At 39.0% G+C, this 25,645-nt stretch overlaps 1 protein-coding gene across 1 annotated transcript; it reads right to left on the bottom strand.

Annotated features, from left to right (window-relative positions):
* Nucleotides 1–1,948: 1,948 nt before the first annotated feature.
* On the bottom strand, nt 1,949–25,599 carry ADAT2 (adenosine deaminase tRNA specific 2). Its single transcript, XM_025997935.2, has 6 exons — nt 25,441–25,599; nt 15,832–15,936; nt 12,198–12,348; nt 10,912–11,018; nt 5,178–5,250; nt 1,949–5,073 (listed from the first exon to the last, which is right to left on the bottom strand). The coding sequence occupies exons 1-6, from the start codon at nt 25,537–25,539 to the stop codon at nt 5,030–5,032; spliced, it is 579 nt and encodes a 192-aa protein (XP_025853720.1). The 5' UTR covers nt 25,540–25,599; the 3' UTR covers nt 1,949–5,029.
* Between the last annotated feature and the right edge of the window lie 46 nt (nt 25,600–25,645).

Below are 25,645 nucleotides of genomic sequence, written 5' to 3'. Positions count from 1 at the left end.
AGGGCAGCAGAAATTGTCCTAAAGAGCCAGACACTAAATATTTTAGGCTTTGGGAACCACTGGTCTCTGTCACCACCACTCAACACTGCTGTTGTAGCACAGGGGCAGCTCCAGACCACATGAAAATGGGCATGCTACGTTTCAATAAAGCAATTTGTGGACACTGAAATTCGAATTTCAGATGATGTTCACAGGTCACTAAAGTCTTCTTTTGATTTTTTTTCCAACCATTTCAAAACATAAAACCATTTTTAACTTGTTAGTGGTACCAAAAGAGGCAGAAGGCTGGGTTTGGCCCACAGGCCATATTTTGTGGACTCCTGTTCTAGGCGTGATCACAAGTTCATCCTTCTTCAACCCACGACAAAGTCCTTAATTGTCACGGACACATGGCATTTAGCTCAATATTCACTTAAAACTCAGGTGTGAAATAATCCCATGAGCCTCTCTTTATTAGCTCAACTTGAAAAAACAAAAGAACCTAAAGATGTCAAACTTTCACCAGAACTTATGCCAGTCTTACCCATAAAAATAACGTCACCCATAACCCTTTTCTTCACCACACACAATTAACAATTTACAGAGTAAGAAACTAGTTGGCAGTTGTCTTCATAGATGAAGTCAGTGCAGTCTCATGCTTTTGCCAAAAGGCAGAGAAACCAGTTCTTGATGCCTCTTCTCCCCAAGGCTATTCAAGGCCAGTTGACGCAGAACGACTGTGAAGCACAAGTTTTGGCTTCAACGTGGATTTTTAACCAGGAACTTTACTACTTTAAAAAAAAAATTTAATGATTTTTTTTTTCTAAAGAGCCTTAGTTTTTGCTATTTTTACTGACACTCATTTTAAAAGCAGCAGTGCTGAAAGTCAAGATGTCTCTATGGAAACCCAAGAGAACTCTGCTTTTATGGCCAATGACTACCTACCTAGATTATCCGTCCTGTTGGATTACTATGGGCCATCTGTGATACCAGGAACATCACATCTCAGACCTATTTTTCCAAAACTATCTTATCAGATATAATTGATGTATTAGTTTTGCTAAGGAGATCAGGAGAGAAAGAACTTGAGGCTTCCTTTTCATTTTTATTAAGACATCCCTATCTAAAATATTCTTATTACAAAAAGAATTTTGTAAATTTCAGCTGATATAATAAAAGAGAAAGAATACAATCAAATAACCTAATAGTTGCTCTGAAATTTATATCATTGATTTCCCCCCCTCCTTTCTACTAATATCAAATACATTTTCCTGTAAAACTTTAAGTTTCTCTCCCGCAGATTGTTTACCCATGGCAAGGGAGAGAAAAAACAGTAATTACATAGTACAGAAATCAAGTTATCAAAATTAACCAGGTGACCAAAATCAACACCACCCGTGAGGAACAGATGGCCTTTGGATGCCTTTAAATGTGATTCTGAGAAAATAACATCACCTAAAATGCAGAACCTGAATCTAATCGTGAGAAAGCACCATTATTAAAAAAAGCTAATAGTTGGGCACCTAGGTAGCTCAGTCAGTTAAGTGTCATACTCTTGATTTCGGCTCAGGGCATGATCTCAGGGTCTCAGAATCAAGTCCCAAGTCAGGCTCCCTGCTCAGTGTGGAGTCTGCTTCTCCCTCTCCCTTTGCCCCACCCCCCCACTTGTGCTCTCTTTCTCTCTCTCTCAAATAAATAAAATCTTTAAAAAACACAATAAGCTAAAGATGCATGGCAACTAAATAAGATACCTGTCCTTAGAATATTCTAATACTGTGGGGTGGGTGGGGAAAATTCTCTAAAGGACATTATGGGGTCAACTGACAATATTAGAATACAAACAGTATATTAGATAAAAGTATTGTACTAATGTTAAATACCCTGAAGCCAGTAAATGTACTGTGATTATATAAGAGAATATCCTATGCTTAGGAAATACAGAAATATTTCAGGGCAAAGGGCCATGATGTGTGATGTAACTTTTTACTAAATGGTTGAGAAGAACAATTATATACATTCATATGTACATAGATATGGATAGATAGGCAGGGAGAGAATAAACAGAGCAATGATAAAGCTAAAGGTATAAAATGTTAACCAATTAATTTTATAAGTCTGAAATTATTTGCAAATAGAAAGTTTATAGAAAATTAATAGTGCTTGCCTACATTGGCATTCTTGGCTATCTATTTTCCCTCCATAATATTCCAAATGCAACACAGGAAAAGATGTTTGTGCCAAGTAACAAGAAAGTGCAAAGATATTTTAACATAATCTTTTATCAGTGATCGAAGCCTGCCAAAACATTACACACCATCCATCTTAGCCGAGTCCACTGCAAAGACCAGCAAACATTGGATACTCTAGCAACTTAGATGCAATCATTTCCTACTAATTCCTCCAAACAGGGCCATGATTCTAAAACTTTTTCACATTCTACAATTTTCAGAATCATCCCATGCACAAAACAAGTCTCTCAGCCAGTCTCTTAGGCACTATCAATGTCAACCAATTGGATTCAATGTTTTGAACTGGAGCATCCTAATATTTTAAGCCATGTGTAAGTAGCTACAGAATGTGGAACTCAGGAAGCAGGATTACCTCATCGTATGTTCAGAACTCACCACCACCACTTCAAAATTGTGGTCAGAATCTCGTAGCCTCAATGTCTATGACCTCACAATGCTCCTCTATCAACACCAGAGGTGCTCACCTCCAATCTGCAATATGCCCTCTGAACTGATTTTTTTCCCCCAAAAGCAGTAGAGGGAACTGAGCCTAAAACCAAAAAAAAAATAGGAGAGACTTTTCTGGAAGTCAATCAATCACTGAAGAGAGAATCAAAAGGGTGGTAACCAAAATTAAAATTTTCAGCCATGCTTAGGAATTAGGAAATGCCCAATCTCCAAAACACAGCAGAGACAGAATACATGTATAAGTCTTTTCTATCCTTCTTGGTTTTATTACTTTCTTGATACTTTTAATATTGACTATCTGTAAGATAGCCAAAACACCCATATACTACTTCGGGCTTTGACTTCAAGTCCTAGATATTCTCCTTATTACTCATTTTTCTCCAAACATCAATCAATAATCTTACTTAACAAATGTTTACCAAGAACCTACTTGACATATATACTTAGCCAGACTTATTGGTCCTTACTGGCACTAGACAAAAGACTCCAGGTTTTTTGTCCACAAATAATCCCTGAGAAAACGATGATGTGAAGATAGTAAGTGCACTGAAGTCAGCTTGCAGGAAAGCAGAAGGAGCCAGGAATGAATTACGACCAATTTCAAAAAGGAATAAACTAGTCAAAGCACTAAAATTTAATGAAGAAATAATTTTTTAAAGTAGGTGAAATTGAAGATAAGTTACATGTAACATTATTATAGATTCAAAATTATGCATATTCTCCATAAAATTTCTCAAATGCAGTTCAAAACATACACGTACAAAAGCAAGCAATTATAAATCCTCTGAAGCATGTAACTTGTGATTAGCTGCTACTCTCAGCAATATAAAAATACTTTTACCACAATTACATTCCAGCCTGTAATGTAATTCAAAACAAACAAGTCAGACATCGCTCAAATGGTAGAACCAACAAATACAGATGCTTTGCATCAAGGAAATGAATCCACTGAAGAAATGCAACAGAGGCCTGGAGCTGGGCTTCTGGTGGAACGGCGAGGCCCCCTTCTGGGCAGACGCAGCGCACCCCAGTGCGGCTCTGCAAAACTGTTCTTTAGCGCCAGCCCTTACTGCAGCAGAAAGCCTGAGTGTCTGGGACTTCCTGCTGTGGAGGCCCTTCCCAGGGTTTCATGCACACTTCTAAATTTTAGGTTTTAAATTCTAAATATAGACTTTTATCAAAAGAAATAACAATTTGATATAAGATTAAACCATTCTATTTAAATTGTGTAACCAGCAGTCCCAATACCAAATGCCACTTTACCATCCTCTTTACTCTGTTTTTTCTTATTGACACAATTCTTAACATCTTCTAAAATGCTATATAATCTATCAGGTGTATTATGTGTTTCTTCCTGCTAGAATAGCCACTCGATAAGGGCAAGATTCATGGTTTTGTTCACTGATTTGATGAACAAATCAAGCCTGGCATAGTATAGCTGCTCAATAATAAAGAAGGAATTGTCTCACTTATGTTTTTATCTTTTTAAGAAAATATTCATCTTCAAAGAAGGAATAAGGAAGGTTTTATTATAGCAATATGCTATGATTTAAAAAAGACACTTAAGTACTTGTTTTAAAAGTATGCATTTTCTTGGGCAGCCTGGGTGGCTCAGCAGTTTAGCTCTAGCCTTCAGCCCAGGGCATGGTCCTGGAGTCCCAGGATCAAGTCGCACATCAGGCTCCTTGCACGGAGCCTGCTTCTCCCTCTGAATATGTCTCTGCCTCTCTATGTCTCTCATGAATAAATAAATAAAATCTTTAAAAAAAGTATGCATTTTCTCTGCCTTATAAAAGCAAAAAGACAAAAAAAAAAAACAAAAAACAAACAAAAACACCTGTTCTGAGAAGCACACATTCATAGACTAGATGTACATAACTCCTAAATAAATTCCAAGGAAGTCACGGGCCCTCAATACACTGGGAGAACAGAATGGCCACAAAGAATGAAGAATCCAATTCTGAAGCGCCAGGTGTCCTCAGTGTGGCACACTGAGGTCCGGACACACGCCAACTGCCTGGGTCTGGATGCACATTCACAAACTCAGCACGTTCTGGCATGGGCACAATTATTTTGGCAGGAAGGTTATGCATCACTTACTAATTTCTAAGACCTCAATCTTTATCTTCTTTTCCCCTTCTTAAAATGTTCTTGAAGCTTATGGAAAAGCTAATCATTGTTTACAATTGTGAGACTTTTAAAACATGCTAATTTGTTTCTTCAACAGCACAAATACATGAGAGACAATTTTCCCAGGGGCGAAGGACACAGATAAACATGATTCAGTGATGTCAAAAGCTTTGTTTCAGTCCAAGAATTCCATCGAGGGGCATCAACCTTCCATCAGAACAAGTTCAAGGTTTCTGACATTCCTTTTTCCGAACTTTTGATTTGGGTGCTGTGAAAAGAAAAGAAAAAGAGAAAATGAAGAGTGTAGGTGCTTATCAGAGTCTCTTCACACTGATTTGTCTTTATTTTTTTGTATAGCACGGGAAAACTGACCATTTGGATTTTCCTGTTTGTAGAAGGTCTTTAACATTTCCACCGCTTCCTCAGCCCGATATCCGGGAATGCACTGATGAAATGAGAAAATTGGGAATGAATATTGGCCTATGACAATGTGGCCTGTAGCCCATTAAAAACAGCAATGTATACATAATTACATAGATTTACTTCAGGTAATGTTAATATGCTCTAGGGATAGCAATAATGCGGTAAGGAAGTATGTTACAAAAGAATAGATGTACGGACTCAAATGTCACTCTAACCAACTATTATTTTTCCATCAAGTACTACTGAAGTTACTAGTTATGTGATCTTGGGTATGATAATCAAACTCTGTACCTCAGCTTCCTCCTGTGTGAAATGGAGGTAATTACAGCACTTACCTCAGAAGGATTTCATGAAGATTAAATAAGATTACATAAAATAACACCTGTTAAATACCTGGCACTTCCTAAGAGTTTGTTAAGCATCAGCTATTTTTATTTAGTATACTTACTTGTAGCCCATTAAGTGTTTCATGCTACAGAGCTAGAGTTGGCAATCCACAGCTGAAAATGATCAGTTAAGTATGATTTTTATATTTTTTAAGAGTTGTGGAAAAAAAAAAAAAGATGTAACAGACCTAAATGGCTCACAAGGCTAAAATATTTATAATAGGCTCTTTACAGAAAAAAAAAATGTGGAACCTTACTATAGCAGATTTTTTTTAAAAAGTATTCAGTTTGAGGGGGATCTGGGTGGCACAGTCGATTGAGCAACCAACTCTTGGTTTCAGCTTGGGGTCGTCATCTTGGGATCGTGAGATCGGCCCTGTGTGGGCCTCCATGCTCAGTGCAGAATCAGCTTGAGATTCTCTCTCCCTCTGCCCCTCCCATGCATGCCCTGTCTCTCATATAAATAAATAAATCGTAAAAAAGAAGTGTTCAGTTTGGTCTATCTTTGGTATCTAACTAGAGATAAGAGGTCGTTATGTGAAAGATTAGAAATTGTGATAACGGCATGGAGTGAAATTACATGAAATCTTACATGAAGACAAAGCCTGAACTTGCCTTAATATTTTTTTTTAATTTTATTTATTTATTTATTTATTTATTCATGAGAGACACAGAGAGAAAGAGAGAGAGGCAGAGACACAGGCAAAGGGAGAAGCAGGCTCCATGCAGGGACCCTGATGTGGGACTCCATCCAGGGTCTTCAGGTCATGCCCTGGGCTGAAGGTGGTGCCAAACCACTGAGGCACCCAGGCTGCCTTTGAACTTGCCTTAAAGATAGCAAATATTTGGGGCACCTGGGTGGCTCAGCTGGTTAAGCATCTGACTTGATTTCGGCTCAGGTCATGATGTTGGGGTCATGAGACTGAGCCCTGAGACAGCTTGCATTGGGCGTAGAGCCCGCTAAAAAGACTCTCCTACCTTCCGACCCTCACCCCACTCGTAAGCACATATGCGCTAAAATAAATAAAAATTTAAAAAAAATTTAAAGAGCAATATTTAGGGGATCCCTGGGTGGCGCAGCGGTTTGGTGCCTGCCTTTGGCCCAGGGCGCGATCCTGGAGACCCGGAATCAAATCCCACGTCGGGCTCCCGGTGCATGGAGCCTGCTTCCCCCTCTGCCTGTGTCTCTGCCTCTCTCTCTCTCTCTCTGTGTGTGTGTGACTATCATAAATAAATAAAAATTTAAAAAAAAAGAGCAATATTTAGGGATGCCTGGGTGGCTCAGCGGTTGAGCGTCTGCCTTTGCCTCTGGAACTCCAGGATCGAGTCCCACATAGGGCTTCTGGTATGGAGCCTGCTTCTCCCTCTGCCTATGTCTTTACCTCTCTCTCTCTGTGTCTCATGAGTAAATAAATAAAATCTTAAAAAAATAAAAACAAAAGCGCAATTATTTAAAGAAACTCAGCAAAGCATTTCAAGGAAAGAGTAAGAATAAGCTTAGGCTGTATAAAAAAACCAACTAATGTGGGGTGGGGGGCCTACAGGTAAAGAATGAGATAAAATGAGATCAAAATATCCAGGGCTTTGAAAGCATGTCACAGACTTGATGCATTGCATCCTTCTAAGGTGCATGAAATGATAAAATGAACAGAGATGCCAAGGAGGCACATCTGGAAGCCACCACAGGAGAGGAAGCAGCCAATGAGTGCCAGCACAAGGGTCTGCCCAGTGTGGTCATTGCTTAGAGTGGTCTGTTGCTCAGAATGAAACTCTCTTTCTCTTGTGCCTTCCATCATCTCTTAACTGGGCCTATTATAAAGCCTGCGTAAATCTCTCCGATTCAAAGAAATAAGCTTTCTGAGTTTCATGTTTTTAGATTGTACATATAAGTGAGATGATACAGTATTTGTCTTTCTTTGGCTTACTTCACTTGGCATAATGCCCTCAAGGTCTATCCACATTGTCCCCAGTTGGCAGAATTTCCTTCTTTTTTATGGCTGAATACTCTATTACATATATATAATGAAAAAATATATACACACACACGTATATACATAATTTATATATTTATATAAACATAAAACATTTCTTTATAGAAGCAGAGAGTAGAATCGTAGTTATCAGGGGCAGAGGAGCAGGAGGTTGGTGGGAATGAAGAGACACTGATCCAAGGATACAAACTTTCAGTTATAAGGTTCTAAGGATCTAAGGTACAGCATGGTGACTATAGTTAATGCTGTATTGTGTACTTGAAAACTGTTAAGAAGGCAGCCTGGGTGGCTTAGTGGTTTAGTGCTGCTTTCAGCCCAGGACATGATCCTGGAGACCCTGGATCGAGTCCCACGTCAGGCTCCGTGCAGGGAGCTTCTTCCTGTGCTTTGTGTCTCTGCCTCTCTTTCTCTGTGTCTCTCATGAATAAATAAATAAAATCTTAAAAAAAAAAAGAAAAAGAAAAAGAAAACTGTTAAGAGAGTAGAGCTTAAGCGTTCTCACCATAACAACAAAATGGTAATTACATGAGGTGAATGGTGTGCTAACTTTATTGTGGTAAACATTTCACAATCTATATATCTATCAAATCATCACATTGTACACTTTAAACTTACACGACATTAACTGTCAATTTTATCTCAGTAAGGCTGGGCAAAAAAAAAAAACAAAAAACCAATAACCTTCCTTCCACCCTGCCCCTCAGGCAAGCTGCTGACCCTGCTGGTCCCTGAGAACATTCCAGACTCCTGGCTGTAGGCTTGTGTGCCTTTCATTTCCTCCTCAACCTCATCCTCACTGTCTTGTGATTATAGATATCCCAAGGGCCCCTATTGACCAAAACACTGGCTTCCTTTCCAACCTCCACAACTCTTTGCAGTGTGGAGACTACTGACCATTCTCACTTCTTTTTAGAACTCTCTCCTCCTTAGCTTTTCAGTTCTCCCAACCTTCTCCGATCATTCTAACCATGGTGGGTCAATCCTCTTATTCTCAGGCCTCCTTCTCATGCTCCTCAGATCTCCCACCTCTCCTTATGCTCTCATGAACATAAGGAGCACAAAGCACCTCCTCACCTATGAAGTTAGAGCTATGATCCTCCACCTTGGTTGCTCAGTGGAATCATGTGAGAACGCTCTTAAAAAAATACTTTTGGTATGTGTGTTTGGCTAAGGAGCCAATGGGGTCAAGCTACCACCTGTGGGATTATGACTGAACGCTCTAAGTCAGAAGCCCACCCAAGCAGAATACTGGGTAGTGACATAGAGCCTCATTGGCCTCAGAGAACTTGTCCCCCTGCTGTCCCAGCCCGAGGCTGCCCATGTGCCCTCACACCCTGCTCCATACAGTCCTGTTCAACACAGTCTGGTGTGGTGAGCCCCTCCTCCTGGGAAACAGCAAGACCGGAACGGGCCTACCCACCTCACCCATCACCAGTGAGTGTTCATGGGGAACCTGCTTCTGGGTCAGGGTTTCCCATGTAGCAGAGCAGCTCTCTCCCTGCAATCTATTGAAAGTCAGCCCTCCACACAAGGGTATGTGAAAAACAAAACTAAAAAAGAAAATACCACAAAAACACCTCACACAAAACCCCCTGCCCAACCCAACCAAATAAAGGAAGAAAACATAGGATCCAGAAACCTAAGGTTTCAATGTTTTCTTTAGACTCTCGAAACATTAAAAACAAAAACAAAACATAATTTGGCATCACACCTGGAGGCTGGTCTTCAAACAATGGTCATCGTTTCACTGAAGCCAATTAGGCCAGGTACATACACTACAAACAAACTTATTCTTTGGTTCAGCCAGATCAACTCTGTGCAGAAATGTGTAAGAGAGGACAGTTTATGCAACCAATGTCACTGTGTTGTAGAGAAATTTTCTATCCATGTCTGATATCCAAGAGTTCATCTTTGTTCTGCCCAGAAGCTTTGAGAAATTCTTTAGCTCTTTCTCATAAATAAAGTACAGAGTCAGTAATTCGCTTATAAAGAAAGAGCTAACTAAGCAAATTTTGAAGTACTGATATAAGTGATTGGAAAAAATCAAATCACTTTGCAGATTTTCTTAATGGTCAAGCTGATCATATTGTTTACTCTCCGTTGTTCTATTACAATTTGTTTGATGTGATGTTAAAAGTCATCTATTCTCAGATGTACAGAATTTGTTAGGAAAGAATGTTCGGCTGGGAAAACTCAAAATAGAATGTTTTCCAAAACTTACTCTCAGTGGGATTCAGCCAAATTTAGTCCTTCATAGGTACTCAGTATTCTCCTAAGAACTGCTGAGATCTTTGAAGTTAACCGCCCACCATGTCCAGCATTTGTTAAATCCTTTTCTTGTTAAAACATAATATTTTAGGATTAACCTTAGAAAAAACAATCAAACTAGTTTGTGAAAGATGCTATGTGTCTATAGGCCAAACTCTGAAATATCATTTCCTAATGCTCATAGCCTTAAACACAAAAACTTGGGGACAGGTGGCAAGATTAAAAGGAAAGTAGAATTTTTAAGAGAAGATGAAAGTAATATGGATTCTTGGATCTGGGGGAAATTTCAATATTGAAAAGGCGGGGGGGGGGGGGGGGATAATGGAAATACAGGTATTCATTGCTAGACACCAAAAGTAGTACACAGCAACAATGATGTCTGTGTGGCTCAGTTGGTTAAGCGTATGGCTCTTGGTTTGGGCTCAGGTCATGATCTCAGAGTTCTGAGTTCAAGCCCTACATCCAGCTCAGTGCTCAGCAGAGTCTGCTTGTCCCTCTCCCTCTGCTCCTTCCCCTAGGCTCTCTCTCTCTCTCTCTTTGTGTCGCTCTCATAAATACAAATAAAATCTTTTTTTTTAAAAATGTTTAAAAATATAGTACATAGCAATAAAGCAAAATGACTGGCTTTGTGTAAAAATATTGTGTGTGCACTGTAAATAGCATCTACTGCCACTGAGAGGCCAAGCTTCACACAAATGTGGTACAGCATGGAGGTGGGGACAATCAACCGAGTGAAAATGCCAAAGTGACAGCATCACCAAACATACCTGAAGGCATTGGTGAAGACTGTCAGAAGACACTTGGGAAGGCCACAGACTCTTCTTCTGGAGAAATTCTGCTAATTAAAAGAGCCAAGCACTCACCTGGAAATGATTAGCTGTCTTCTTCTATTGAGGCAAAAATGAACTTGACCAGAGGTCCCAGAGTAGGCCTGGTTCTAGCACAGCCTTTTGGTATCCTGACCACATGTGAAGTATTCCCAAGCCGATAAAGAGATCCAACCAATTAGCAAGAAAAAGCATAAGCAGATCATATTACCTGAAATGGTCTCCCGGTATTTGGTAAATCAGCAGAGGCAATATTTAGAACAGAGCCACAACCGCCAAATCGTTCATTCTGACAGCCATATACAACCAGTGGAATTTATGAGAAAGAATTAAGGTCCTGAAGAGAATGTGCAGCTCAAGTGCATACAGTGACAAAACCAGGCCATCCTGGACAGAAAGGCTCTGGCTACTTTTAAAAACAGTTATACTTAGGCTCAGTCTTAAAAATCATACAATCCATCTACACAAAGGAAGAGGTATAAAGGATTTAGAGATTAACATCTTCCAACTGCAAATAATGAAAACTGACTACATAGGTGCTAAATGTTCACAGTTTGGTGTTCTCACTTGTCTTTCCTAACTCACTTTCTTTGAGTCAGTAGAGAATTGGAGCCAGAAAGGAAGTAGGAATTTAATCCAGGGATTTTCACCTTTCAAAAACAGGATTGTCCCTTCATCTTTCTCCAAATAAAATATAACCTGTGCCCCAATATAAAACAGATCAAAGCTGAACCACTTTGTAAGGTAGGATAGGGAGAGAGTTCTAAGTTGACCAGAACTCCCCTCTTTACACAGTAGAGATTATACACATTATACTCAAAACCCTGTGTTACTTTTAAAGTGATAAAATTTTTCACACATACATAGCAAAATAAGTACATAAAAATGCACAAGTATGAAATTGAATTTTTGAACTAGCAAATAATTTTTTAAAGATTTTGGAGACAAACTTGCTAACACTCAATATGTGTGTCATTCTATGAAAGACAATTCAAAGAGCTGTAACTTTCTCAATTTCCATTATAAATGACTTGTTTTTTACCTTATATTTGACTTAAAATTTTTCACACATTGTAATAGGTATTCATGGCAAGAATAAACAAAAACATATAAGCAGAGAAAGAAAAATTTTTAAATCACCTATAATCTATATCCAAAGGCACCAATAATCTATTATCCAAAGTTGCATATTCTTCAGACCTATTCTCTGCAGTTTTATCATCTACCTTAATTTATGACTTATCCTTACATAAGTAGTTAGCTCTTAGTTTTTCTTTCTCTAGTTTATTTGGCTAATGGTTTTATATCTATTGATAGAAAATGAAGTAATTTTATTATTCAAAAATCTTTCCTAAAAATTTTTTGGCCAAGGGGTACAATATATTATAACTTGTTTTACAGATCTGTTTTCACATATTAGAAAACAGCTTATGTGTCTGGCCATTTTTAAGTTGGTAGGAGAGGCACAAGACATTAACTTACAAAGTCAAAGGATACTCATCAGGCGGAGAGCAGCTGCACACATAATACACGGTTCCACGGTGACATACAGCACAGTGTGTTCAAATACTTCAGAAGGACTCTTGCCACTTTGATGACACCAATCTAAGGCCTGATCGATGGCCACCATTTCTGCATGTCGAGTAGCCTGAAAAAAGAAGCACTGGCATCAACATGTAACTGCATTTTACAAACACTCAAATATAAATACAACAAAATGGGCCTGATGTTTCTGGCGTTTTAATGAATAAAGTTTTGGGACACTCTTAGCACTTGGCAATGCATTTCCCAGTTCTATTCCCATAACCTCATGAAGAAAAGACACCTTATAGGAGATGCCATGAGAATTATGCCATATTTTTAGTTAAGTATCTCAGAACCTAAAGGGATGCTCTTTCAATTAAAATGCCATAGAAAATATAAGTCTGGGGATCCCTGGGTGGCGCAGCGGTTTGGCGCCTGCCTTTGGCCCAGGGCGCGATCCTGGAGACCCGGGATCGAATCCCACGTCGGGCTCCCGGTGCATGGAGCCTGCTTCTCCCTCTGCCTATGTCTCTGCCTCTCTCTCTCTCTCACTGTGTGCCTATCATAAATAAATAAAATTAAAAAAAAAAAATTAAAAAAAAAAAAAGGACTGTTGTGTCCATAAGATTTAAAAAAAAAAAAAAAAAAAAAAGAAAATATAAGTCTGGGTGGGGGGGACAGTCTAGAGTTTGTGAATATTCTAGGGAAAGCGTGAAGTCTTTAAGCATGTGCTCCATTGTCAATGTTTTCAAAGCTATCCTTCACTTCACTCTACACAAATCTGTATTTAATTAGTGGAATGTCATCACTTACATTTTCTTTGGGATGAGATTTTATATTCTGGCAGACTCTAGAGAAAAGCAGAGATTTGGTATCAGTCTCAGATACCTCATGGGTGGCGTAGAATACAGAGAAATCACATAGCATTTGGAAATAACCGTACCTAAATTTGAATCCTGTCTGTGACATCACTAATTATGTGGCCTTGGGCAAGTTACATAACTTCTCTGTGGTTCCCCTATCTGTAATACAGGGTACACTGGCATCTCTCACCTCATAAAACACTGAATTATACGAAGCAGATGCTGTGAGCTACATATGTGCTCTGTATGCAATAATTATTAATAACATTTGGATAATAACATTTATCAATAAGCTTATTCTGATTGCTAACTATGTATAAGCCACTGTGCTAAATCCTATGTGAGATTTAAAAAGTCTGTCCTCAACAAGTATAAAATCTGGTTGGGGCAAATAAAAAGGTTCTCATTACCTGTGACACAGAATAGGGTGTGAGAAATGCTGGCACAGTGGCCAAGGTGCCATTGAAGCTACACGCAGATGGAAGCAATGCAGGGACAGAATTACAAACTCAGAGCTGTAAGGCACTTTAGAGAACAGGTTCCCAAACCTACCTGCATACTAGAACTGAGGAACTTAAAAAAAAAAAGTTTCCCCAACTCAAGTACTTTTTAAAAATCAGATTCAGAATTACTGAACCAAATCTCCCTAGGATTCTCAATATGTAACTTTTGAACTGAATCACTGCAATCAGCCTCTTTTTTTTTTTTTTTTTTTTAAGAGAATCCAGAGTGGTGTGGTGTCTTACAAATAAGTGTTTTTTGGGTTTTTTAAAAAAGATGTATTGATTTGAAAGAGAGAGAGAGCGCGTGCAAGCTGGGGGAGGGGCAGAGAAGGAGCAGACTCCCCACTAAGCAGGGAGCCAGAATAGGGCTTGATCCAAGGATTCTGAAATCTTGACCTGAGCTGAAATCAAAAGTCGGCTACTTAACCAACTGAGCTACCCTGGTGCCCCTCAACCTCTCTTTTAGTAATGAGTAACTATAAGCAAACTTAGAACATGTTAAAAACACACAGCTGGGAGAGGTGATGGTAGTGATAAGAGTGGTGGTAGTATCAGAGCCAAAAGTAGGACTCAGGTTTCCTTATTTGGGGTCAAGAGTCTTTCTATACAAGACTTTTGTAGAGTAATTTTCTATAGGACACATAAACCAAAATAAATGCAGGTTAATTTCAAGATACAGAAGAAACCCAGGTCATTTGGGGGGTTAGATGGATGACATTAGGGCATTCAAAGTTCTGATATTAAAGATATCATACTAAATCACAAAATACAAATATGGAGACAGGGCAATTACTCAAAATGCAGAATTTTACACCCAGACAAGTATCTGTATATTCACGATTGCTACATTATGTTTATTACTTACCTCACAAGTGTTTTGATAACCACATAATAATTGCTTTGTGAATCTAGGTTCCTACTTTGCATGTGTTTTCTTTTTGATAGATGTGCTAGATAAACATTAAATTCCCCATAGCACTATTACCAACATTTGTTCTCTGGTTCCCAAGATCAAATAAGATCAAAGTCTTTGTGAGTGCCCTTATGGTTAGAAGCTGTGAGTCCACCTAGTATTTCTGATAATCCTAAAATTGCATACTTCATTTATACTTACTGTGACACACTGCTGGAATACCAAGAAATACTGCCTTAATTCATGAACTTCTCAACCTAACCACAGTAATATAAAGGCACACAACCTATTAGAGTATAATACCAGGGCGCCTGGGTGATTCAGTCAGTTATATGTCCAACTCTTGATTTCAGCTCAAGTCATGATCCCAGGGTCATAAACTCGAGCCCTGAATCAGGCTTCACACTAAGCATGGAACCTGCTTAAGATTTCCTCTCTCCTTCTCCTTCTGCCTCTCCCTGCCACACTTGTGCACACATGCACACTTTCTTTCTCTCTCTAAAAAAAAGTTGTTAAATAAAAAAAATAAATAAAAAATAATAGTGTATGGAATGATGGGGTGCCTGGGTGGCTCAGGTGGTTAAGCATCTGCCTTCATCTCAGGTCATAATCCCTGGATCCTGGGATAGAGCCCCACACCAGGCTTCCTGTTCTCCCTCTCCCTATGCTGCTTCTCCTACTTGTGCTCTTTGAGTCACTCTTTCTCTCAATAAGTAAATAAAATCTTTTTTAAAAAAAGAAAAAATAATAAAGTGTAATACCACATAAAGGTACAGAGACAGCAGATGGTAGAGACTATTCCATTGAATTATATATAATATACCAACAGTTTCTTTTATACAATCCTTTAATACCTTCAAATATATAAACTAAGATGATTTTTTTAATCTACCAGGAGGAAAACAATATGTAAAGATAGTAAAGAATGTGATGAGTTAAATTGATGTGTTTTGTAAAGTGGAATTTTCGTATTAGATTTGCTAAGGATGGAGATTAGATTCATTTCTTCAGTGCTGACACTCAAATGTCCTAATATCCCTTCTTGAATTTCACTCAAGTGCTAAAGTAGGACTCCATAAAATAGAAAATTACCCCAAAGATTTTATTGCTTCATTAAATTTTTCTGAATTTTCCAAATTTTAAAAAACATGGATCACTTTATAACTAGAAATGAAGGCATTCAAAAAAAGAAATGTTAAGGGAGACTACCCTTTCATCGGTACTTATGGGTCTTGACACAGACCCATCTTCTTGCTACTGTGATGAAGTTCAGCACACTCCTACCTTCACTGCTGTATGTTTGCAATTAGACTTTTCAAATGACATACATTTTTGGTTTGATTAACTTCGTTTCGTCCCTTCCCCACAACTTCGTTGTTGTAGACCATAAGGCAGCCAACAGGAACTTCAATATTCTCTAGGGCTTCCTTGGCCTAAAAGACAAAGTAGAAAATTTAAGATGTAACGTTCAATACTTAGAAAGATTACGGGAAAGAAACAGACATAGCGTAAGTACACATGTATAAACACTAGAACAAAGAAACACAGCTGAGCTCTCCCTCCCCCTAAATATAGTTCAATATTTAGTGCCTTTGTTTTCTGTTATATCCATATTAAGGGAGACTCAGGAAAAAAACCTTTCATAGGTTCTGAGCCCCTGATTTCTTCTTCTCATTGCAAGCAGAAGTGAGCAAAAGGCTGTTAGAATAAAACTGACTCTTATTCTTGCAGTGGCAGGGTCTGTGCAACTTTTCAGAGATCATATATATGTTTGCAAAGGAAAATAGATAACATGTATAAATACTTTATTGAAGTCCTTCCCTTGTTGAAATTCTACTTGCTTAATTTTTTGAATATTAAGAAGAAACCTTCTAGAGTTCCAATAGCAAAAAGGTAACCAGACTGGATGTCTCTCTATGCTATTTCTGCTTTGACACAAGAAAAGCTTTGGTGCACTCTATGTGAAAATGGCATAATCACTTTGGAGAACACTTTGGAAATTTATTTAAAAGGTAAATATACATATAGCCTAGAAACAAATTCTACTTCTAAGTATTTATTTAAGAGAAGGGAATATATGTCCATACAGATATACACACACAAAACCCTGTACAAGAATGTTCATAACGGTGCTTGCTTCGGTAGCATATATACTAAAATAGAATGTTCATAATAGCTTGACTCATAATAGCCCAAATCTGGGAACAGCACAGGTGTCCATCAACAAGAGAACAGATAAACAAACTGTGGCATAGTCACATGGTGGACTCAGCATGAGAGGAACAAGCTAGAGATACACTTAACAACATGGGTGAATCTCAGACATGCTGAGTAAAAGAAGTCAAACATAAAAGCATACACACTGTATGTCTCTTCAGGTGTAATACTAGAACAGACAAAAGTAAACACAATGATAGCAATTTTTTCATGGATGGGCATGTGTATACTGATTGGAAAGGGACACAAGGAACTTTTTTCCAGGGCGGTCAAAACTCTATCTTGCAGAGGGTGTCAATTACACAGATGTTTGCTCAGTCAAAACTGAATGGACAACACATTATTTCATTGTATATAAGGTACATTTCAATTAAAGAATATAAATTAGGAAAATAAGCTTAAAAGCATTTCCACCACCATCATCTCGGAAACGGTAAACCAATGCTTATATTGGCAGTTTCCCCCACCGTCCATTTTTCTTCTAGCTCTGTCGCTGACTGAACCAGAGAAGCCAAGGGCCAAGATAGCTAAAAAATACTTCTTTGGGGAAAGAGCAGAAAGCAAGGAGGTTACATCTGCATATTCCCTGATCCTGTTGCTGAGAGAGAACAGAGGAAGAGCACAACTCTTGAACTAGTATATAATCATTTTCATCTCACTACAGTCAAGAAAATCCAAGTATGGCTGTTTCTAGAAAAGCATAGCATTTCTTATTTTGAGAGGCTTGAAGATACTCTGGAAGACCAGATTACCAAGTAAGTGTAGGTATTCACACACAGCATAAGGCATATACAGTGCGAAGTTGAAGACACTGCTTAAAACAGCATGTTCTTCCTCCTGTACTAGACCCTATTCCCAGCTATACTTTATTTACAGTAGCAATAACTTCCTATCATCATTCTAACATGGGTTCCTTGCCCCTGCAACCATGTTCCACTGACACTTAACTTGTCCTTGGGCCAATAAAGGTGAAAGGAAAAGCCCCTTCCTTCTCCTTTCTCTGTATCTCCCTTTCCTCCTCCAGGGTAGTGGGACATAGCTAGGCTCTGCACAGATGTAAGGAGACAGTATCTGAAGCAGTAACACTCTATTCTTCCAAACTGAGTCATGAACCACCCACAGGCTGTCCAGTTCTGTAACAATGGTTAAAGCATGCCCAGTTTATGCAAAGTTCAGAAATCTGAAGAGTTCCAAGGTTTAGTGAATATATGCAAATAAATATACAAATGCATCACTGGGTACTAGAGAAAGGAAAGCCAGGAGGAGGGCTGGCAGTAAGGACTGCGATGCTAAGTATCCATGAGTTAAGGGAATCAGCATACAAAGAACACTATTTAAAATAAGATTTGGAATACACAGAACTCCAAATACACACAAGAGAGGTCATTTACTCATCCCAACAAATATTTGTTGAAGATCCTGAGATAGGAAATTATCCTGGATTACTCAAGTGACCCTAAATGCAATCACAAGTGTCCTAATAAGAGAGAGGAAAAGAGAGAGATTTGAAGATATTACACTGTTGGCTTTGAAGATAGAGGGAGGGGCTTTGAGTGAAGCCAAGAACATTGCTCCAGAAGCTGGAAAAGGTGAGGAAACATTCTCCTCTAGAACCTTCAGAGGGCATGCAACTCTGCTGACACATTGGGTTTGGCCCAATGAAATGAATTTCAAACACCTGGCATCTAAAGCTGTAAGAGAATAAACTTTTGTTTTAAGCCACCAAGTTTGTAGTAATTTGTTATAGAAGCCATAGGAAATGAATACACTCTGTTAAGAAGAAGAAAAAAAACCAAGCTAAAACTGGAAGAAAATATTTGCAAACCACATATCCAACAAAGGTCTACTATCAAGACTATATAAAGAACTCTAAAAGTTCAACCGTAAAAACAAAAACAAAACACAATCCGAATAGAAAATGGGCAAAAGATATTATGAAATACTTCACCAGAGGGCCTACAGATGGCAAATAAGTATGTGAAAATATATTCATACCATTAGCCATTAAGGAAATGCAAATTATAACCACAATGAGTTATCACTACACACCTATCAGAATGGCTAAAATAAAAAGTAAAAACACCAAATGCTGGTGAGACTGAGGAAAAAACAGGATCATTTATACACTGCTGGTAGAGCTGTAAAATAGTACAGCCACTCTGGAAACTAGTTTGGCAGTTTCTTAAAAAGCAAAATATACAGTTAACATATGACCCATCTATTGCACTCTCAGGCATTCTCCCAAGGAACTAAAAACTTAGGTTCACACAATACATAAATTCAGATACAGACACAAATATTCATAGGAGTTTTATTCATAATAGGCAAAAACTGGAAATGATCTAAATGTCCTTCAAATGATGAATAGTTAAACTGTGGTATGTCCATCCCATAGAATACCACACAGCAACAAAAGGAGTAACCCACTGATTCACTTAACACTTGGATGGACCTCAAGGAAATCATGCTCAATGAAAAAAACCAACCCCCAAAAGGTTCCATATGCACATATATAACATTCCTGAATGCAAAATTACAGACACAAAGAACAGATTAATGCTGGCCAGGGTTTAAGGGCTTAGGAGGGAATGGTGGCCTTGTGGTGATTGAGCAGTTCTAGTGGTGGTTAAACAAAACCAAACGTGATAAAATTGCATAGAACTATGCACACATGTGCATACAAAGCTGATTAAATCTGAGTAAGCCCTACAGATTGCATCGATGTCATTTTCCTGGTTTTGATTATTGTACTACAGTTACATAAGATTAGTTACCACAGAGGGAAGCTGGGTAAAGGGTACATGAGCCTTCCCTATATACTTTCTTTGCAACTTCTGTGAATCTATAATTATTTCAAAAGGAAAAGTTTAAAAAATAATAAAGGTTGAGTAAACAAGAAGTATCTTGCAATGGAGAGAGATACTCAATGGAGATGAAGAAGAAATGCTTAATAAAGTAGAAGGAAAATCAAGAGTGTGCTGTTTCAGAAGATCCCAAAAGGAAAACAGGCCAAGAAAAAAGGATCAGTGACACACATGCAATTTTGGGGGCTATGGCGGAAATGAAAACCAGTGGCTTGAACAGTGACCTATCTACAGGTTAGATTTCTAGCTTCTAACTATTACCACAGACTGTTATGTCTACATACAACTGTTTTGATTCTAAGCTTGCAAATCATAAGAGCTTACACCTTCCTGAAAAACTTACTTTGACCCAGGACTATTTTAAGCACTTTATAAGTATTAATGCATTTTGTTTACAATGCTATGAGATAGATTGGGTGAGCTTCCCCATCTTACAAATGAGCAAATGGAGACATGGGGAAATTAGGGAATTTGCTCATGTGAGAGGCCAGGGACAGAATCCAGGTAATCTGCTCCAGGCATTCCACTTCTTTAACAAATATTTATGGACACCTATGAGGTACTAGCTTCCTGGCCACTCTGCCTCAAATTTCTACTCTAGTCACCATGCCTCAAATTTCTACTCTAGTCACCACTGATCAGCTGTTTTGTCACTTTTTGGGTTCAAAACAGGTCTAGTAAGGGACAAAAAGGGAAACTTGAGAAACTGAAATCTAGAAAGTTTAAGGATAAAAAACTGCAAGCGAAGAACAAATGAGGGGTGCATGTGACAAAGATTTTCTGTAAAACTATCTCCTGAAGAATTTTATGTGTGGCTGTGTTGCTACCTCAAGTACATAGAAGAGAATTTAAGGCTAAGTTGAGAAGAAGAAGTAGCAGAGGACAAGGAGAACCCATGAAGCCCAGTGGGGTTCCAAATCCTGACTTAGTCACCTGGAAGAAAGCCTGGCAGCCTCCCACTCCACCCAGGCTCCCAGGTAACTGGGCGTGTGCATTTCATTCTTTCCTTTGGATTTTCTTTTTCCTTCCAGCAAACTTATCTCCTTTACTCCTTGTCCCAACTCCCAGTATTATCTTCCTTCTTACATAGATTAACTTGTTTTTTGTGAAAAGCCTTCAACTGCTGTCCAAATGAGAGAGAAACCATGAATGAGGAGAGTATTTAAAAGGGCAAATCAGGTTATTAATGAAGAATAGCCCAGCCCACCATGTGGAGGATGAGTGGGTGAGCAGTTGGGAAACATGGGTTAGGGAGGAGGTGGTGAGAACCCCAAAACCCCACAAAAATGGGTTTAGGTGAAATGCTGTTCAATAAAATACATGTTTGCTTTGCTGTCAAGTTCAAAATGGAGTTAAACTAATTAAATAATAAACATAATTTTCAATCCATCCCATCCCATACTTTCCAACTCTCCCACCAACTCTTTGGTCAAGTCCGATCATTTCTTTACGAATTTGCTTTGTTACTTTGTACCTTGCCCTTTTAGCATGCAGAAGTTTTTAATATTTATGTAATTAAAACCCACCTGTTTTTCTCCTCTGTTTTCTGCCTTTGATGGTATAAAGAGCCCATCTACATTCCACTAATATTTATTTACCACTGGTTCCTTTCTGGTTTTATTCTTCTTACACTATCTCTTTAATTAGGTATTTACTACAAAAGTGTAGTGAAAAATTTCTTTAAAATGACCCATACCTTAAAAAAAAAGTATCTTTACCATGTTAACTAATTATTTGTGTTCTCTAGTCTTTATTTGATTTTTTTAAAAGTTTAAAAAAACAGCTTTTATTTATTGAGCATAATGTGTCAGGGGCTTTATAAACATTATCTCTTTTAATCTATACAACCCTGTTAAATAGATACTACATACTCATTTTATAGAAGAGGCCTCTGTGGCTAAAAGATTAAGAGCCTATCAAGGTTAGCTAGTTGCCAGTAGGCATTCTATAGTTTGAACATATGCCTGTCTAACCTCTAAATCTACGTGTATACTATAAAATAATCTGTATTGTTTGCTTGTACATGTACAGTATAAAACAGTTTGTATTCTGCTTGCTTAATGTTGAGTGTGATAGCTGTGATAATGTCATGTTTATACACAGTATCCATAATCATTTTGATACAGTACATTATTCAACACAGTAACGTACCATAATTTAACCATTTCCCTTTATCAGAAGTTTGAATTGCTTCCCAGTTTTCTGTTACATATAACACTGCAATGACAATGATTGCTTTTATCTTTCTAAACTATTTCCTTAAGATAAATGCCACAGAATTATATTACTATGTCAATTGATATGAACATTTTCTTTTTTTTGAGGCTGTTAATTATATTATGTCAGGTTGCCTTCCGTAAATGTTATACCTATAAGACTTAGGGTTGTATTGATTTTTGTACAGACCAACTTTAGATGATTTAAAAAAAATAGATTTTAACCCTTCTCAAAAACTGTTTTCCTTTCTTTTATAATTCAGGCTTACATCTGTAGATTAAAATCAGAGATTAGAATGGAAATTTTCTAGTGCAACCCCTTTATTTTAAACATGAAGACAGTAAGACCCAGAAATTATATGACTTGGCTGTGTTCACCTGCCTGGGCCAATCAGAGCCAGACATTCTACTTACTCATATTGGCCATTTAGATATGTCTACTCTGCACAAAAGCAATGATAATGCTAGTATCTGCCCTACTACATGTATACTGCATATTTCACTTTCAAATTCCTCAGAGGTGAACAGATTTGGCACTAGCCATGCCTCCTCTCTAATCTTAAACTCTTCTCAGAACTACAGAGTATACCTTGAATTACTTCAACAATCTTCAAAGTAGTTCACGATTTGAAGTTTCTGTAGTGGAGAGGGAATGAATGAACAAAGCTAAGATTTATGACAAGCACTTTTCCCCCTTCAAGACCTGAAAGAACATGTATAGGCCAAAATCAAAATACAAGTGCTAAGTAAGGGCCTCCTTGACCCTATGTAGGAGTAGGTAAACTAGGTAATCACATCCCCCAGGTGTTTATAATCCAATTAAGAGAAAAAATGTCAAGGCCAGAGAGACCTGAGAAAGTATGTGGAGTTCAATCATCTCATTTTAAAAGAGTATGAAGGGAAACAGAAGGGGTAGTAACTTCCCAAGGACACAGCAAAAGGTAGTAAAAGGACTTACTTGGTTAGTCTAGAAGTCTAGAGAATAAGTGCAGAGATAGGTGGAGGAAATGTTCCAATATACTATGACCAAAAGACACTGAAAGGAAAATAAAGACCCAAAATATGAAAACATGAAAAAAAAAATCACAGCTCTGCTACATGAATGGGAAAGCCCAATAACTGATTCAAGTTAGCTGTTTTCAAAACCACTATTAAGTAAGTCCTCTGCAGTAGCATCTCTGAAAATTTCATCTATGTAGGCTCCACACATAAACACATTGAGGAGAGCTCCTGAAGCAAATGAAAATAAACAGAAGAGCCCATACATTCTGACTTCCCAGCATTCAGGCATCATCTGCCCTTTGGATCTCTCACCCATGGAAGGATACCAATGCAGCTCACTCTAAGATATTTTAGCCTTTGCATATATTATCCTCCTCACTATTTAAGAGCTGTGCAACAGCTCTGTGTAAGAAGCTGTGCAACATAGGATATTATTGAAATGGTCTGAGGAAAGGAGATTGAGATTTTGATTATCACATGAAAACTCCTTCTCTCCAACTTAGAGGATTTAGTAACATAAAAGAAGTTTAGGACAAACAAATCCATATTATAAGTTACAAATTAATTTTTAAATATATGTGAATGGTAATTAAAGTATCAGAAGGCTATGTATCTTATAAGTTTAATGGAAGAAATAAATTATGAAGTAAGCTCAAAGAATGGGTCATAAAATCAAGTTAGTGGGGCCAGGGTTAGCCTTTTCTTTTTTTCAAAAATTGACGGAAGAGTTTTCTGAGCTCATCACGGTGGCGGCAGGCGCATCCTGGACCTGCAGAACCGCGCCAGTGATTTGTGGACCTGCACCTGCCGCAGAAATGCTCTGCCAGCAATCGCATCACCCGCACCAAGGTTCATGTGTCCACCCAGATCGACAGGACCGAGGATGACGAGATGACCGGCAGGTTCAACGGCCAGTTCCCGTTACCTGTGGGGCCATTCGCGGGATGGTTGAGTCAGAGATTCCATCCTCTGACTGATCAAGGCCAACAGCATCGTTTCAAAGAACTTCTGACTGGAGAGGATCATGGGTGTGGAATATTTATCATAAATACATAGTACTCTCCTCCTCCATGCAAGAAAAAAAACAAATACCAGGAAAACTGCACATAGGAAGGTGAAGTACTGTTCTGTGAAACTTTTCAGTTATAACTATGTACATATTTACTGGGTTGTAAAACAAAATACTTTTTTTTTTTTTTTTACTGTGAGTCACTTTCAAAAAAGTATGAGAAACAAGTTTAAAAGGACACTGGGGAAAAAAAAAAAAAAAAAAAGGACACTGGGGCACCTGGGTGGCTCAGTGGTTGAGAGTCTGCCTTTGGCTCAGGGCGTGATCCCAGGGTCCTGGGATCGAGTCCAGTGTCAGGCTCCCTGCATGGAGCCTGCTTCTCCCTCTGCCTGTGTCTCTACCTCTCTCTGTGTGTCTCTCATGAATAAATAAATAAAATCTTAAAAACAAAAAAAGTTTAAAAGGACATTATGTAAGTAACAGAAACAAATGATATATGCTGTAATGTCTCATGGCTTGGAGAAAAATACTCACCTATAATAGTGAATGAATGCAGGGAAAACGGTATGAAAAGAGAACCGAAAAGAATACACCAAAATCGGTTCAGTGCTGAATTCCCAATGCCAAACATAGTGCACTCAACAAACATCAGCGGGGTGAATGAATACACAATTACAGAATTAATTAACTATAGGAGGATGGAAGCCACGAAGGATTGGAAGAATATAATCAATATGCCGTATGAAAAAAAGATTTCTTTTACAGCAGCTTTAGAGAAATGTAAAACTGAAGGGCATTTTACATACGTATATGTGAGTGGGTACATGTATTTGTGTACCTATACTTGTATATGCCAAACACACTCTTATCCCTATTAAAGAGCTCACTGGCACACGTAAGTATGGGTAAAGCTTGGATCCTACACAAATCTGATCAGGGCCCTTCTTAACCAGCAATCCTGAAGGACAGAGGGTAGGGGCCCCTGGGTGGCTCAGTGGTTGAGCGTCTGCTTTTGGCTCAGGGCGTGATCCCGGGGTCCTGGGATCGAATCCCACATCGGGCTCCCTGCATGGAGCCTGCTTCTCCCTCTGCCTGTGTCTCTGCCTCTCTCTCTGTGTCTCTCATGAATAAATAATCTTTAAAACAAACAAACAAACAAACAAAAGACAGGGCAGTAGGACAGACGAATGAATGGTAGGATCTGACTGTTTCACCGTGAACCATCAGACCCATAACCTCGGTGCCTTTTCTCCTACTAGAGAGGGTCAGGAGATCATAAATACAAAACACGGAGCCTTTCCGCACTCGCGAGCGAGCCCCCAGGGGCGGAAGGGGGCGCAGCACGCCAAGAGGCCGGCCGCAGGGAGGGCAGGGCTGTGAGGCTCAGGCAAGCCACTGATAAAGATAAATGATTTCTGTACTTCCTCTCTTCCTCCCCTGCAGCACCGTGAGGATGGGCTAAAGAAGATGTCACGACAGCAAAGCCGGCTGTTTCCCCAGGAAACGTGACCGCCGCGGAGATCTGGGTGGCGAGAAAGCACAGCCAGGGCGTTTGCTCAAATGCTCGGGTCGGGAAGAGGGCTGAAGAGAGCTCCCACCCCCGGCATCCACCACCCCTGGACTCCTCACCATTTGCATGGCTTCCTCCATCCACTTTTCGGTCTCCTCGGCCGTCACAGGGCACGCGCCGCCGACCGGAGACGGCGCGGACGCCGCCTTGGCCTCCATCCCGCACCCGGGCCCGTTGCTCAGGGCAACGGAACGCGGAGAACGCGGGCCGCCGTTTCCAGGGAAGTCGAAGGGCGATGCACTCGGGAGCGCATTCCGGACGGAC

This window comes from Vulpes vulpes, chromosome 1 (assembly GCF_048418805.1).
Source record: "Vulpes vulpes isolate BD-2025 chromosome 1, VulVul3, whole genome shotgun sequence".
NCBI classification, from domain to species: Eukaryota; Metazoa; Chordata; class Mammalia; order Carnivora; family Canidae; genus Vulpes; species Vulpes vulpes.
Note: the sequence above shows the minus strand (reverse complement) of the source record. Positions and strands in the feature narration are given on the sequence as shown.